The 16,747-nt window shown below is 43.1% G+C and overlaps 1 protein-coding gene across 5 annotated transcripts in view; it reads right to left on the bottom strand.

Moving 5' to 3' along the window:
• Positions 1-12,356: 12,356 nt before the first annotated feature.
• The window catches only part of MAGI2 (membrane associated guanylate kinase, WW and PDZ domain containing 2), a 741,411-nt gene continuing 737,020 nt past the window's right edge, over positions 12,357-16,747 (bottom strand). For all 5 annotated transcript variants that reach the window (XM_082044483.1, XM_082044484.1, XM_082044485.1 and 2 more), the window contains one exon: positions 12,357-15,448. In XM_082044483.1, the coding sequence (XP_081900609.1) occupies positions 14,652-15,448 (797 nt within the window). In that variant the 3' untranslated portion in view covers positions 12,357-14,651. The remainder of the gene's footprint in view (positions 15,449-16,747) is intronic.

Raw genomic sequence — 16,747 nt, 5'->3', positions numbered from 1 at the left:
CACCGTGTGTGCTTGTGTTGCAGGATGTAGATCTCTGAACTCTGGTGGTGTCAACCATTCTGCTCCCTGGAACGGCCCTGCTGGGACACAGGCTGCCACAGCTCATCCCACACACTTGTGCTTGTGAACATCCATCTTGCAACTCACACGAAGTCTCTTCCTTCCCTTTCCATCTCCTTGGTGTCCCTGAGTTCCCACCTGTGTCACCCATGCTGGCCTTTACAAGCTTTACAATGTCTTTTGTTAAATATTTAAACCTTTTCCATCAGTTTGTTAGGTTTTACAGGTTCCTGAGAGACTGAATTTCCAAAGCATTTTTTGTCAAACAGCCCAAACTTTAAGTCCCAGCTGTCTCTCCAACTTGTACTCTCACTCTGCCAGCAGTTACAGCCTTTGATCATCAAAATTTCTATTAAGCTACTTGATTAAAGGTATTCAGAATTCAAGGTGAGAGCAGAGATAGATTTACATTTCAAGTGATTTATTAACCTGCCATAATTTAAGGTCATGATAGTTTCAGAATATTGTTAGTCCTTAATTTCTGTCTCTCTTTGTGCTATCCAGTAATAGACAACTAACGCTACTTTAATTCAAAGGCTTTTTGCTTCCTTGGAGGAAATATTAGAAGGAAATAAAAATTCTGTAGTTGGTAAAAGGGACTAGGAAAAAAAAAAGTCCTTTTGAATTCCTGTTCTCAAAATCCCCAGGCTACAAACACCACTGATTAAGATATCACATAGGTAAGAAATAAAAAATTACCTCTGGTGCGTCCCAATTTGCATGGTATCCTTTGTGTCACCTACTCAGTAGCAACCAGGTGTCAAACTGAGCTGTGAATGGTGCACATACACTGTAACTACAGGGTTTGCTTGGTAGTGCTACAATCTCCTTATGACATGAAAAATCCTGGATGGGTTAATTCTAGAACAGACAAATGCAGTTCAGCTGAGATGCTCAACATATGACTGTGATATCCTGCTCATCTGCCAATGTCACTCCATCATACAGGGTGGGGATAACAGTTTTAATCACTTTGTGTGTTAACTACCCCCTAACCATCCTTCCAAAAACTGAGGAAGCTAAAGAGTACCTTGGGATTCAGGTACGGCACAGCTGGTGCTCGCTAAGCACTCCCTGTTCTTTGTCTTCATATGATACACCTTTTGTTTCCTTGAGAACAGAATAATAATTTGATATACATAAATACAAGTACATGGTTAACTTAAGAAAATAATGTCAAATGCAAAATTCAGGTTTCATGATAGAAAGCCAAAATGGTCCCAATATGAGAGAGCTTCAGGCCTGAATATACAGAATCACAGAATCACAGAATGTCAGGGGTTGGAAGGGACCTCAAAAGATCATCCAGTCCAATCCCCCTGCCGGAGCAGGAACAGCCAGATGAGGTTACACAGGAAGGTGTCCAGGTGGGTTTTGAATGTCTCCAGAGAAGGAGACTCCACAACCTCCCTGGGCAGCCTGTTCCAGTGTCTGTTACCCTCACTGAGAAGAAGTTTCTTCTCAAATTTAAGTGGAACCTCTTGTGTTCCAGCTTGATCTCATTAGCACTTGTCCTATCATTGGTTGTCACCGAGAAGAGCCTGGCTCCATCCTCGTGACACTCACCCTTTATATATCTGTAAATATTAATGTCACCCCTCAGTCTCCTCCAGGCTAAAGAGACATAGACTTCATTGGAAAACTCTGACTGAGCAGGGCTGCTTGTGTGACTGGCGAGATGTGTTTTTGTGAGTGTGCACGTGTGTGTGTGTGCAGGTGTAGATTCTCTTTGCCATGCTCTGTTTGGGCAGGAAAGTTCTGCTTCATTTTCTGTTCCTCACCAATCACACCACAGGTGCAATGAAACCGAAAAAATGTCTGTGTTTCCAAAGAAAGACGAGAGTATCCACATATTGATTTTCTCCATGTTCCATAAGGATCTGCTTCTATTCCTTTGAGAGACCCAGGCTTAGATTTTTAAAATATGCAGTATTCTTTGAAAATAGAAAAAATATCACAAGGGCAATTTATGGAGGAAAAAAGCAGACCACACAAGTAAAATAACTCAGGAGTTCTGCAAAAAGGAAAGGAAAACAAGTCTGAGGTAGGTAGAGTTGGGATGTTGGGCTGTGTGTCAGGGACAGATGCACTGATGGGTTCTAGGCAAAAGCATCTGAAAGGACGGACCCGTGATGACCCACACAGGAACCACACTCTGAGGGAAACCATGTGTGCAGTCTGTTAGAAACAAGCAGTTTTGTCTCACAGCTGTACACCAAACCCTGAACTGCTGCCTCTAGGCAGCTGAATGCACGTCATGGTGAAAAGCAGCGTCATCTCATTGGGAAGAGGACACAGGTTCTGCCATGCAAATGTGAACTTCAGAAAGAGACACTTTAAGTTACCAACATGACACCTTTTCAAACACATTAGTAGTTATCTGTTAGTTAGATGCAGTGCAAAATATTTGTTCTTATAAACCTGCGACATCCACAGTTATTCACTTTTGTGTTACTTTCTGAGCACTGCACACGTGTTCTGCTTCGAAGGACTCAGGGCAGGAGCAGGGAGGGCAGTAACAGAAGCTGGGAGCTGTGGTTTCAGCAGGACTCCCTGGGTGGGAAGGTCCTGGCTCTCAGGGGATCCTGGCCACCCTTCTGCCCTGTAGTGGTGCTGGCAATCCTCTTGGTTGCCCCACATCATCAGAGCTGGAGCTGAGCTACTCCCTAATTGCTGGACGTCTGAGTGGGGATGTACACAGACAATATAACTAATAGCTCTGACTGAACCCTCAGAGTTTTCCTGCTTATCTCCTTCACACAGCCTGATCCTATAGATACATCTCAAAGGCATTTTGGGAACATTTTAGTAGAGACTTTTCTAACCTGAGTTCAGGAATTGAGACATCAGATGTGACCCAGAGCTAGTAACCCCACATGCACTTTCCAGTGGATAGGAAGATTTAAATGCTTCTGCAGGACAATTAATTTTACCCTAAAGGTGTTGGACAAATCTCTTTCTAAAAGTGTCTGTTGGTCTCCTCTGTAAAAAGCCTAGAATGAGTAACAGTGGTGTAGATTTCTAAACTTGGATGAGATGTATCCTGCTCTGCATTCATATCCCATTAGTCTCTGGAGCAGGGACTGAACTTGGGGCACTAACATTCATCTTCTTAACTGTTGGGCTACTGAATATTCTCAGTTCTGCTTGGTCTATATTGTATAGATGTTTACAGGGAGAGAGGATTTGCCTTGAATCCATAATGACTGGTTGTGCATCTGAGCATTGCAGCAGCACCGTCTCATGGAGGAAAGCCGGAGAAGAAAGCACACGCACACATATTGCTGTTAAAATCCTGGTTTTGTTTACTCAATGGTGTAGTAAAAGATAAACTTATAGAGACGGCTGCTGAGCTGCAGTGGCAGAATGTGGCAAATGGGAAAACCAACAGCAGATGTCTTTCTGGAGGTGATGGGGGAACCACCGCAGATACACAGCAGTGTTGACCACGTGTGGAGTCCTTAACCAAGGGAGAAGGCAATGGAGCAATTCCTTTCTCTCTTTTCCCTTTGATCCCATTCTTGTAGGGTCCATAACTGTCTTTGTACCCTCTTGCTTGTTTGTACTGTCAACCTATGCAGTATATTTCACGTTATGTTGTCTGCAGTGCCCTAAAAACTGGTTCCTCCCAGCTTTTGAGGTCACACTCCTTTTGGGCTCACTAACTGGAAATTTGCGCTTTGTGTTTGTGACCTTGGGACCCAGATGACATCCTGTTCCTCTAATGCATCCTTTGGGGAGTTCCTCTGCTGCCATCCTACGTTCGTGCTTTCAGAGCTCCTTGCTATACAGTATAGACTGAAACATTGATTATCAATTCCTGATATTGATTAAGGCTCTGTGTCCTTCAAGTTCTTGAATGTGACCCACTACAAACCAGTTAACTGTCATGCTGGAAGAAATAGAAAAACTCGAAAAAGTCTTTTTCATACTGGAAAACTAACTAAAAAGTCATTGCATAGTGAACACACAAAGAAGAAATTACAGAACTTCTTGGCTGAAAGATCTTTTTCTTGTGAAGCTGACCCCACTTGGTGTTAGGCTGACCAGATACCAGCCAGATACCAGCCTGGGGAAAGATATTTCATCTTTGCCAAAGACTCAAAGTTTGATATTTTTCTTGTTTGTTTGTTTTGTTTTCTGTTTTTTCACTATTTTCTAATGCTATTTTCATATAATTATGCAGTTGTAGTTTACTGTTTATGGATTACATCCATTGGGTTACTTAGGCTGTAGGTCAGACTGTGTAACTGTGTTGTTGTGATTTGAGTTCTTATGACTTGGTAGTTTCTCCTGTGTCAGTTTTATTCTGTGTTTTCATGCCTTGATTCCATTAGACATCCTAAAATATCTGGTAGTTCCCTAGGCTTACATGCTTACAAGGTAATTTACAATAATTTCTTAAAATGGTGGGATATTAGCTAACTATAGGAATTCTATGACTATGTCTATTATTTATGACTTAAGGGACAAAATTCTTTCCTCTTAAAATATTGTTTTTAACTTTTCTACTGAAAGACCTTAGTAGAAAACGTGATGTTTGCGTTTTCTACTAATGCTTACTGCTAAAGCTCGGAAGATCAGTGCTGGGTCATAGAGTCTATTTTCTCTTGCCTATAAATACTTCTATATACGGAGCAGAAGAGCTTTAGCAGGGTCACGCCTGCACGGCTGGCACCCCCTCCTGCCAGTGGCGCGGTCCCAAGTAAGCCTGCCTTGGGCTGGAGTCGTCATGAAGATCACACGTCCGAGTTGTCCCTTCCCAGCAGCGAGGCTGGGAGGGAGAGTCAGCACCAGCACCAGAGCTGCCTCCTGCTCTGCTGCTGACGTGTGTATGGGCGCCTGCGCCGTGATCAAGGGCACAAAGCAACATCAGCAGCAGCCCATCACATCGAACTGTCCCCCCTTCCCCACAGAGCAGCTCGCACCATTCCTGTATCCTAGAGAAGATGGCCATGGATGGCTTTTTGACATACAAAGGCTGTCTCTAACTGCAAGAAAAGGGAGTAAGAGATGCCATTAAAATGAACAGCTCAATTTATACTTCATATTTCACATGCTACAACTGCCTTTTTGCTTTTTTTAATCTTACTTCAATACAATCTTTTATTAAAAAAAAAAAAAAAGTAATAGTTCCTTAATATCCCTCAGTCTGTGCTGGCTGAGATTCCTACTTAGCTTGACGTGAGAGTAATTGCTAGTGTTGTACAGCAACAGCCTATACCACCCTGCTTTGACTCGTAGGGCCCATTTATTCCATCTGAGCCTCCAATGTTTGCATGACCAGCCCTGGATCAGAGATCTCAAGCACTTTTCTATGTTGGCTGGGTCACCAGGAAGCAATCCAGACCAGGGTGGTAAAAATCAACATCTGGTTCTTCAGGGTAGTTGGCCCCAGCCAGCCTGCTCTTGGGCTGAGGGTGGCAGAGCGATATGCTGCTGTGCCCCTTATTTACTGGGTCCTCCTGGTGTGATGAGGAAAATGTCTGAAATGAATGAGGAAATCGGGGGGGATTTGTCATTAGGCTGGTCCATCATTTACTCCCTTTGGACTTCTGCAGCTGCATAAGCAACGGGGATTGTAAAGCAGAACACGGACACCTCAGTGGGAGGGTCTGACTAAGAGCAGAGAACTCTGGTGGCATCCAGGCCAAGCACACTTGGCACCTTGTCACCTCCAGCCCCACTGCTGCTGTACTTGCTGGCATTTTGCTGTAGCTAATGAAGCTCAGGGATGCTAGTGCTTATAAGTGGGGCTGAAGTATGAATAATTTCTATGTAATGTGCAAAACACATTAACAATCAATCTTAAAACCACCAGATATCAAACCTTCTGAACTTATTTCAAAGTCATTTAGTCTGGGAAGGAGCTGCTAATCAAAGAACGTAATGGACTTAGAAAACTGTGAAGTAAAGACCTACTTGTCAACATCAGGGGACCGAAGGTACGGAGGGGATCAATTCAGGCTGCATTTGCATTTGTATGGCTGCATGGGAAACGTTCCATATAAAGAGAAGATAAGAGGAAAAGAGAGAAGGGAACTGGGCAGAGGCTGCTTGAGGAATCTGCCCACAGGGAGAGAGGATACGGATCCTCCGGACTTGGTTTCTGAGCAGCTGGGGATGGGCTTTTTCAGCTTTGTTAAGTGTGAAGTCTATCTTGTATTTTGGGATGTGAGATCAGGGCAGAAGCATTGCTGAAGCTGCCCTCTCTCAGGAAAACTGCCTCTCTATCAATCAATCTGGCAAATGAATTAGCAGCCAGGTTAATGGGGCTGTATGCCCCAAAACAGGATCACAGGACAAACTGTTGCAGTGAGGGGAAAAGCTTTTTCTCCTTGGCACAAGGCTAGTTTGGGGGCTCGTGCTGTCGGGTACAAGTTGTTTGGGAGGTGTCACAGCACAGGACTTAGTGCCACGTGCCCGGGGACGCAGAGCTGTTTGTGCCGTCCCGTGGCCAGGTTTGTGACCCCTTTTCAACTGGATGCCATCTGGGCCTGCTCTCTGTGCTCCTGGGTGCAGGGGGATGCTGTGGGGCTGGTGTGCAAGTCAGGCAGGAAGGTGCCTCCAAAAAGCTTTGTGACCTGCTGCAGCTGCATGGCATGGTGGCACTCGGGACACGTCTCTATCAGCAACCACCCCGAAAAGCTGCGCTGTGCCAGCGATGTGGGAGACAGGAGTCACTCAAGAGGAGGCACATGCTCTCATTCATCTATCCTGAGATGATATAAAAGGGTAATCAGTTGGTATTGTTTGTGATGTTGGAGGCTTGAGAAGTACTCTGAAATATTCTGTACTAACTCATCACAGTGCTCCATGTTGCCTGCTGGGCTTTATTATTTATAAACCTCTGGAGTGACTGAAGTGCTAATTGGAATATGTGTTTTGTACATGGAGAGCTTTGTGGACGACACAGGAAGGGGTCTGATTTTCTTCCTGAATTAAATAGGTACCTAAATGTAGCTCTTTGTACTTGCTGGTTTAGAGAGAGGACGGACAATTTTCTGGTTTGTGGACTGCAATTCTTTACATACTTTGGTTAAAGCTCTTGGCACAGTTTTTAATCACTCTGGGAGAGTATAAATAGCAAAATTCATTAATTTAATACATATATATGCATAGAAACTTCAGAGCAATGGGCAGCCCTACCACTTGGTGATGGCAGAGGAGCGTGTTTTTGCCTGGTTTGGTTGCCTTCACTACTTACAAGCAAACAGCAATCCAGGAAGTAAAATCTTAATTTTTTTAGAGTGTTAAAAAAGCAGTGTAAAAATTCAGGTGGTTTCAGTGACAGCAAGGGTCAAATTTACTGGGATGGGAGGTCTAGAAGAACACCAGTACCCTGGCCTTATTCCTGCTGGGTCTCCTGTAGCAGTTGTGGTTCTGTGGTTGCTCAGATCAACTGGGGTTGGAAGGAACCTCTGAAGATCATCTAGTCCAACCCACTCGCTAAAGCAGGTTCACCTAGAGAACATTGCACAGAAATGTCTCCAGGTAGGTCTTGAATGTCTCCAGAGAAGGAGACTCCACAGCCTCTCTGGGCAGCCTGTTCCAGGGCTCTGGCACTCTCAAAGTAAAGAAGTTTCTCCTCATGTTCAGATGGAACCTCCTGTGCTTCAGTCTGTGCCCATTGCCCCATATCCTATGATTGGGCACCACTGAAAGGAATCTGGTCCCATCCTCTCAACATCTACCCTTGAGTTATTTATAAGTATTCATAAGATCACCTCTCAGCCTTCTCTTCTCCAGGCTGAACAGACCCAGCTCTATCAGTCTCTCCTCATAAGAAAAATGCTTCAGCCCCCCAATCATTGTAGCCTGCTGCTTGACTCCCTCCAGTAGTGCCTTGTCCTTCTTAAACTGGAGAGCCCAGAACTGGACACAGAACTCCAGATGCAGCCTCACCAGGGCAGAATAGAGGGGGAGGAGAACCTCCCTCCACCTTCTTAATGGACCCCAGGACACCACTGGCCTTGCTGGCTCATGGTGAACCTGTTGTCCACCAGGACTCCAAGGTCTCCCTCTGCACTGCTGCTTTCCAGCAGGTCAGTCCCTAACGTCTACTGGTGCCTGGGGTTATTCCTCCTCAGGTGCAGGACCTTACACTTGCCTTTTTTGAATTTCATTAGGTTCTTCTCTGCCCAGTCCTTCAGCTACAGCACAGCCTTCTGCTGTATCGACCACTTCTCCTGGTTTTGTATCACCAGCAAATTTGCTGAAGGTACACACAGTCTCTTCACACAGGATCCTTTCCTCCAACTTGCAGCTGCACCGGGGCTCTCACCACAGGTCTGGATTTGACCTTCACATTTTTGTTAGTCCCCCCACTACTTCCACATCTACAGCATCTTTGGGTGGGCAACAAGGCTGTCCTTTGGCGGTACGCAGCAGTCCTGGGGCACAGAGGTAAAGAGAAGCGTCACAGGGGTTTGGGTTCTTGACCTTTCTACATTGCAGGGAAATAGTTGCTGCTGCCAGGCTGTCACTGCAGAGCCAGCGCGCTGCTGGGGCGGCTCAACATGCTGGAGAAACGGAGGGACTAGTCTGTGTGGAAGAGCCCATCAGTACCTTGGAGCTGCCCTGGAGGGTAGAGGACAGTGTGTTTCCCTTTCCTCTGGTACCATCCCTCTCCTTGTGTTTAACCAGGCATTTTACTTACTTATTTTTTTTTCTTTTGGAAATGTAATCACTGAATATCTTTTCTTGCCACCACCAAAAGTACCGCAGTGCTTTATTGAAACATTTGTTGTGTTCTATAGGTCATCTTTTTTTCATTTTTAAGCTTGAAGAATTTGAAAATAGAGCAGGTCAGCAACTGGCCACATCACAAAAAGCCCTGTCACTCCTCTTTGTCACCACTCCCTTTCTTTCTTACTTTTTCAGTTTGAATATTTCCTACATTTAAAACACTTATAGCAGTTCATTTGTGGACGACCAATAGCTTTCTCTATCAGTCAGCATTATTATGTGTTTTTTTGTTTTGTTTTGTATGTTTATGTGGGGTTTTTTTGTTTGTTTTGTATTTATTTATTTATTATCTATCTATCTATCTATCTATCTATCTATCTATCTATCTATCTATCTAATCTATCTATGTATTTCCTCAGAAAGACAGGCACCCATATCAGCCACAGACAGTTGGGAAGTTCCTGAGTGGAGATGGGAGGTGGTGCTCCAGGACTCTGTGTGGGTATTTGGGCAGTGGTGTTCCCCCAGCTGTTTAAAAGATATATATTTGTACCTTGTAAGCCAAACTCTCCTTATTGATTAATTGAACTGGCACAGTAACTTACGGCCATACAGGCACTAAAGGCAGGAAAGGACAGAACATCATTTTTATATTGGCTATAATTCAGAGATATTGGTTATGTTACTGTGCCTTGAAGATATATTTTAAAAAAAATTGCTCTAAGCTTAGGAACAAGCTATGGAGATAAATGTGCGGTCACGTCATTTTACCAAGAAAAATATTTGGGGACTGGGAAGACTGGTCTGAGCATGTCTGTGCTGGCTGCGGGAGGGTGAGGGTCTACACAGAGCTTGTGGATACTTATTTGGGCAGCAAGAAGAAGCTGTTGCTCCAGGGGAGGGGCCATTCCTGGGTGCTGAGCAGGTGACCTGCAGGTTGGCCAGCGAGGGGTTTGGGGCATAGGTGACATTTGAGCCCTGGCCCCTCCCGAAGCACAGCTGTTTCTGTCCAGATGGTGCACTGGATTTTCTTTTGGGAGTAGCAGCTAATTAAAAAAGTCTTGCTGTTTTGATGACAGCTGGGAAGGTAAATGTGATGTTCAGCTCTGATGTGATAGATGGAGACACAGCCTTGGGAATCCTTGAGTCTAACAGATGTGGGGGTGGGAGCCCCGCATGACACAGCCAGGGAAACTGTCTCTGAGCCCTCTGTTAGTCATGAGAGCAGGCAGCCTGCCTTGCCTCTGTGGCCTTTTTAGCAACAATTACGGAAAATATCCTAGGCGTCAAGGGGACAAAAGAGGGAAAGGACTCTTTTAGAGACTTACAGAACTGAACTGTGAAGTAAACTTCTAATGAGATCAGTCATCCCAAAGCCTTCTCTAACTTTGAGCTCCATGGCAGTGCACCAAGAAACTTTTCCTTGTCACACCAAAGCTTCCCTTCGAGCAAGGAGAAGCATGGAGGGTGACATCCTCATTAGCTGAGCTGTGCTCTTCTACTTAGGCCTTTGCAGTTCTGGCCTCACGTTTCTGCTGCAGCAGTGGTGTACAAAAAGCATGTGGTGGCTAAGACAGAAATGTGCCCATGGCTTTGCTTGTCCTTGCCTTTGTAAAATGAATTTGGAGATTTCCAGTAGAGATCATAGCATGTTCCAGCCACAAAACCCAGCCTGAATGCTTGGATCATTATCAGTACAGACATTTAGCTATAATAGCACTGAAGAAAAAACATTATTTGTACTTGCAAAGGGAGTTAGTGACTTCATGTAGAATTAGTATGTCTAATCAGTAACCAACCGCTTCTGATTTCTGTGTGCAAGGTAGGTGATTTGCATCGGGCTTCAATACAAGGTGTTGGGTGTGTCTATATGTTTATATGACATGCAGGAGTATGTTAATGACTTGGCCAGTGTCAGTAACTGGTCATGACACCTCTTAACAGAGGTGTCTAAGATGGACCTGCTGAGGTAAGGTGGACTTGCTGAGGTAAGGTAGAGGCTGAGAGCGTAAGGTAAAAATGTAAGGTAGAGGCTGAGAGTGGCAACTGATGTCAGCTGGTGAGAGAGGCCTGGAAGGAAAGAGGAGAAAAGAGGAAGACAAAGTTCTGAGAGATGGAAGAGGAAAATGGAGAATAGAAGAATCAATACACTGGAAGACAGCAGGACTCGGAGATAGGACTAAGAGCATAAGCAGTGGGGAGCTGTGAAAGAGGAGAGATTCAGGATAGATACGGCGATGCTGAGGGCAGCTGGGATGTAGGGAAAGCTAAGCATGAGATGTTCATATTCAGCAGAGATGAAGCAAATCAGGCTGAAGCTGATCTTTGATGGAGATGAGAAATTCTTGGCAATGATGGTCGGCTGCACATTCAGACGGGAAATTAAAAATATCAGACAAGAAACAGATCCGTTCTTGAACTTCTGCATCAATTCCTAGCAGACAGCTGTCCATACTGGTTCTGAATTGTTGGCAGTCTTATCACCGAGGCCACGGAGTAGGTAGATATAGGGATATAGGAGGGTAGATATAGGATATAGGAGGGTAGATATACCTCCTGTTTAGGGGAGGGTAAGTGTAGTGAAACCAGTGCAACCTATGCTCTGTTGCACCTAAATGAAGAGTGCTATCAGTCCAGCACCTTTCTGGAAGAAAGGATGGCATATTTGGCAAGACCTTGTAGGAGTGCAGATACTGTACTACTACGTTTAACAGAGAAAGGATATGTTACGAACAGAAGTTCGACCAGGTGAGGCTATATGGCTTCAGCACCCTTCCCCGTGATACCACACCGTCTGAATCAGGCCCATAGTCAGGTTTCTGACCATGAAAATGATGGCTGTTTAAAGAGCAGCAACTATTTTTGCAGTATTAAAGATGCTTTACCTTTCTTATGTGTTTATTGTAATGAAAAATGATGTTATTAGTTCAGCTGGTTGAAATTTTTATGTGGAACATTAATCTTTTGAAAAACAAGGCTCTGCAGAAACTGACTTAGGGTGTATGAAGTAAAATTAGTATTTTATGAAGAAAATTATATTTTAAGGAAAAAGGAAATATTTATTTAAAATAATGTCACATTCATATGAAAAATAGTGCTAGTTTTGCAGCCAGCACATCTGAGGGTGTCTACAGACTGTAAACTGGTGATTTATTTTGCCTAACTGAAAGGAAGGAGCATTTTTCTGTTCCGTTTGATGGGGGACGCATTAGGCCCAAGAAGAGGCTGTGTGGATACAATTATTTTTACACCCTTAGGATGTATTCTGAGACATTGTTTCTGTAAAGTAAACTGGAAATCAGATTATGCCCCCTTCACTCAGCTCATAAACAAACCTTCCCAAGGCTAGTTAGAGCTGCCAAATTCATTTGTATATATGGTGCATGCCCAGAAGTTGTCTCTCAGTGCTGGGAGTCTGGCCACCCTGGTCCTGTGTCTCCTGGGGCTGGAAGGAGAATAGAGGTCTGGCTTCTCCACCAAGGGAGAGATTTCTCAGCATCTGTGTAACCTCTTAACTTGCCTGTACAGAATTTGTTTGATCACCTACATGTAAATTCATAATTTTTACCCCTTTTCAGAGTAAGAAATTCCATTTTTTATAATGCAGTAGTTATTTAATTCTACTCATATGCTTGTAGAGAGAGTTTCTTGGTGTAACACCGAAACCTGTTGCTCAAAATTAAAAGCTATGTACAATTGAAAAAAAAAAAAAAAGATTTTTGGATATATATTTTATTTGACAGTGGTTTAGAATATCATACAGTAAACAAGATTTCTGTAAAAGTTAATTTATCCATAGTGGTGCGTTTCATAAAAATAGTTGCTCACTTACAGCCTTTCTGTGACTATTAATACATGGAATTATATTTATAGAGATAGAGCTGTACAGGGTAAATTCACAGCTAACACTACACAGAAATATTATTTGGAATGGGGTTTAGATGATGTGCTGTCTTCACAGGTTATCGATTACAGCCGCATAAAGCAATTACTGCACAAGGAGTAGCTGTGAACTGTGCAAATTAGAGTTTATGCAAGCATAATCTCAACTGTTTTTCAGATTTCATTGTTTGCTTTCTTTATACATAAAAATAAGATACTGGGACGTGCATTTACACTACAGAAGCATTGTCCAAAATCAGATTCAATAAATTAATGGCAAATTATATTGGATTCTAGTTCAGGGGATAAAGATTTTTTTTTTTTTTTTCATTAAATAAGAGTTTTATAAACAGCTACATGGACTTGTGCTTTTTTAGAAATTATAAATGGATTTTTGTTCCTAAAAAAATTATTTGAAAGCTGCAAAATCCTTGACTTGAGGCTTTTCGAATAATTGGACAGGAAGAAACATGCCTATAAATTTCTCAGTCCAGTGCAATGTTTGAGACATACAGTAATGTGCTAATTTCTTGGAACAAAGCCAATCTCAATCTAATTTTTCAGCAGAGCATGTGAGGAACTAAGATTGCTAGAGAACAATAGTTTTTAAATATGAATTTTTGACAGTACTTAGCTTTATGATTTATTTTTTTTTAAATCACCAATGCATTATTGCCCAGGATTTTGTTTTAATTTTGACAGACAAATAAGCATATGCACACTTACACAGGCACACACACGTCTTTTTGAAACAAGATAATGACTGATTGACTAAACTCGGAGTTATTTCCTGTGAAGGCAGACTGGAATGTTTACCTGGCACTTAAGGCTTGAAATTCAAAACAGACAAGCGAGAAAGATAAAAACAAAAAGACCACAAAATAATAATAAAAAAATGGAGGTAGGGAAAAAATGATAAAATGGAAATATGTCAAATTAACTGAATGAGGACACTGACAACTGTACTTCAGAAACCAGTCTAGTCATTGTTAATGTGTGCCGTAGAGGCACCTGCTCTGCCAAACTGAGGGGATGAAAGGTGAGAGTGTCCTAACTAAAAGTAGATGGGTATGAAACATAGCACTGTTGATAAGTGAAGCTCTTGTGTTCTGCAGGAGGGAAAGGCCTTTCCTTAAGGAAACTGCAGCTTTTTCTCTGTAGCACTCTTCCTTTCCTTGCAAGGGCTTTGCAGATGTCTGTGTTTTGAGCCTGACCAATTGGTTTGTGTGCTACCTCGCAGGACTTGGGGAACCTGTCGAAAATCACTTTTGAGAATAATTTGCAAATACAACTCCACTCTAACTCCTTTCCAATGTACAGAAACGTGGTTTGTTCACAAAAATGGCAGTAGAAATGGTATCACAGAAACTAATCCACTGGATTCCCCACTCCTCCTGTAGCTCCCAGTGAACTATGCTACAGGGTATCATGTGGACTATCCCAAAGTGTTAACAGTGGAGACGTGTCATGGGTGTACAGTTCCGAACGATGCTTCAAAGAAACCCTTTAACCCCTGTCTAGATATGTCGAGAACAATTTATTTACAACATTTTAGCTCCATGAAAAGATTCTCTCTCGGTTTCAGCTTGCTCCGTGCAGTTTTATTTAAGGCGATGTTCCAGTTTGTGATTGCTCTATCTTGTTCCAGTTTCTTGATACAAAGTTTGAATGAAATCCAAGTCCTTCATGCAGTGGGAAAAAAATGCTAAAGCTACACTGCACTATTCTTCTCTGATGTACTGTCCTTCATAGTGTTTTGGTTTCTTCCATAGCTGCCAAAGTCCCTAAAATGGAACTGGGACTTTAGGGTCGATTTTAAATCTCCGTGTTGACTATATGCTTTTGAACTTATTAGATACTGTGCACATTGTCATGGAATTACACACTAATGTTTTCATCCCTCAATGCTTTGTGTATATGTGTGATAGTTAAAAATAAATTAAAACAAACCAATGTGAGACAAAAACTAAGAAGAATGTTCTGCGTCAGTTTGAGACAGTTAGAGGGCAACAGTCCCTTGCTTATCTGCTCATGGCAGAAGTACCAGACTTCAGGACGCTAGGTAGCTTATCCGAGCCAGGGATTTTCCATGGCCCTGGGGAGACGGTTGCCTTTCGAACTGTGGTGTTGGTGCTGCGAGTGCTGATGGAGGGGAGATGTCCCTTCCTGGGGAACTCGCTGGGTTTCCCATCAGGGTCCCTCTGGCTGTGGTCCATATCACTTCCAGGCGAGCTGCAGCGGTTGCTACTATACGTCTTGGTAACACCTGGATCAAGCTTGACATGGTCGGATGCTGCAGCTGACTTCTCACTGGTATTTGTGGATTTGTGATCTTCTCTTTTGCCAAGAGATCCTCCTCTCTTGCTTTCCGGCTTCCTCAGCCTCCCAAACTGTTCATCACTGGTTCCAGCACACACGTGCTCTCTTGCGCCAGCCTCGATCATAACGCTGTGTCCCACCACTTTGCTTTCTGAGGTGGGCCTGCCACCATCAGTGGTCTTATTTTTGCCTTCTGAATATCCTTTCCAAGAAGCCTCTTCATGCTTTGACCTGTCTACCTTTTTAGGACTTGCTGACCTTTCTCTTTGTTCTCCTAACCTTTTCTTTTTGTGACCGTTCACCGAAAGCTCCTTTGGTTTCCTTACATCGTGTTCCCTCTTGATATCCCATGTTGGCTCTGGGCTTATCTGGTGAGAAGGGTCAGAGGGTGGGGCTATGTGTGATGAAGATAATGGTGAGATTATGTCGTCGAGGGAAAGCGCTACTTCCGGCAGACCTGGGGAGGCGGCAGAGGGAGCACTCCAGGAGTTTGGTTCGTCTGTTGTAACAACAAAGAGAAGGGAGTTAAGGGCATATTCGACAGCACAGGCATATGTATTCTGAGCAACATCAACACCCAAACCACATACCAGACTTAAACTCCTCTGTCTTAGATAAGGCAAAACTCCCAGGGGAGTCAATGGGGAGGAAAGCAAAAATAATATCCCTCCCCCCAAAAAACAAGTTCAGGAGAAGCAAGAACCACAGGGCTAGTGACTTCAAAGGCTGAAAACCTTGATCTTTTTTTCATATAGATTCTACCTTACTCTGTCTATGTTAAGTTATTCTTAAAATAATAAAAGCACACGCTCATGAAATCAAATTGCTTCTTTTGTAGCCTCATAAAGGATTTCTTAGCTGGGCAATATCGGTGCTATCTCTCAGGACAAATGAGAAAGACTTCCTGCCATCTCTTAAACATGTCCTTACAAGTGTATAATAATTGACAAGAATTTGTAGCTAAGATAAGGTTATCATTGAATTCTGTCTCATATTTTTTCTAAACACATGTAATATTACAGTGTTTATAGCCCCACCACTCTTACAGGGTACTTACAAAGCTCTGCCTTTATATCACAGCATCAGCTTCTTAGTGTCTTGCCCATGCATTTTGAATCTCTCCTGGTAACTTAGTCTCAACACAATACGGTTGGATTGTGCAGATCCTGTTTAATTTAGCTAAATAGACATCTCCTTTGCTGAAGCATGTTGATTTTCCTAATCCATTGGTACAAAACAGAATATTCTGAGATGCCTTTCTCTTGCATACGCGATCCTCGTTTCTTTTGATTAACGTTCCCGCAGACAACAAATCCCTCATGACTAATGACAGCATGGCTCCTATTCTTGCCCGTCTACGCGGAGGTTAGAGAAATCACTGAACTCGGCTAATGTCATTCCCTATTTAGCACCATTGCCTGGCATTGAAAGGTATGAGCAATAATCTGTCAGAGATGAAGGACTATCTCAGGGATCCATGGAAACGAGGTGGAACTCATGGCAAGAGCCGCATATTTCATGGGGGGGAGAAAATGTAACCTTCCAGCAGAAAGACAAGCATGGACTTCTGCAGGTCAGGACCAGAATCTCTGAGTGATATCAACTGTCCTTTAAAAGATACATTTATTTTTCTCAGTGCTATGGCTGCCTTCAAATTATCATGAAGATGCACATCATCTCAAAAAATGGAATGGGTTTTAGTGCCCAGCCTGGGATCTGCAGCTTGCTTGACTCAGACGGCACTTTTAAGTTAATAGATTGATTGAGTGATTGCTGTCTTGCAGATAAAAATAGGAGA

The sequence above is a fragment of the Streptopelia decaocto genome (genome assembly GCF_964273445.1).
Source record: "Streptopelia decaocto genome assembly, chromosome: 1".
In the NCBI taxonomy this organism is placed as follows: Eukaryota; Metazoa; Chordata; class Aves; order Columbiformes; family Columbidae; genus Streptopelia; species Streptopelia decaocto.
The sequence above is the reverse complement of the archived record's forward strand: the minus strand, read 5'-3'. Positions and strand labels throughout refer to the sequence as shown.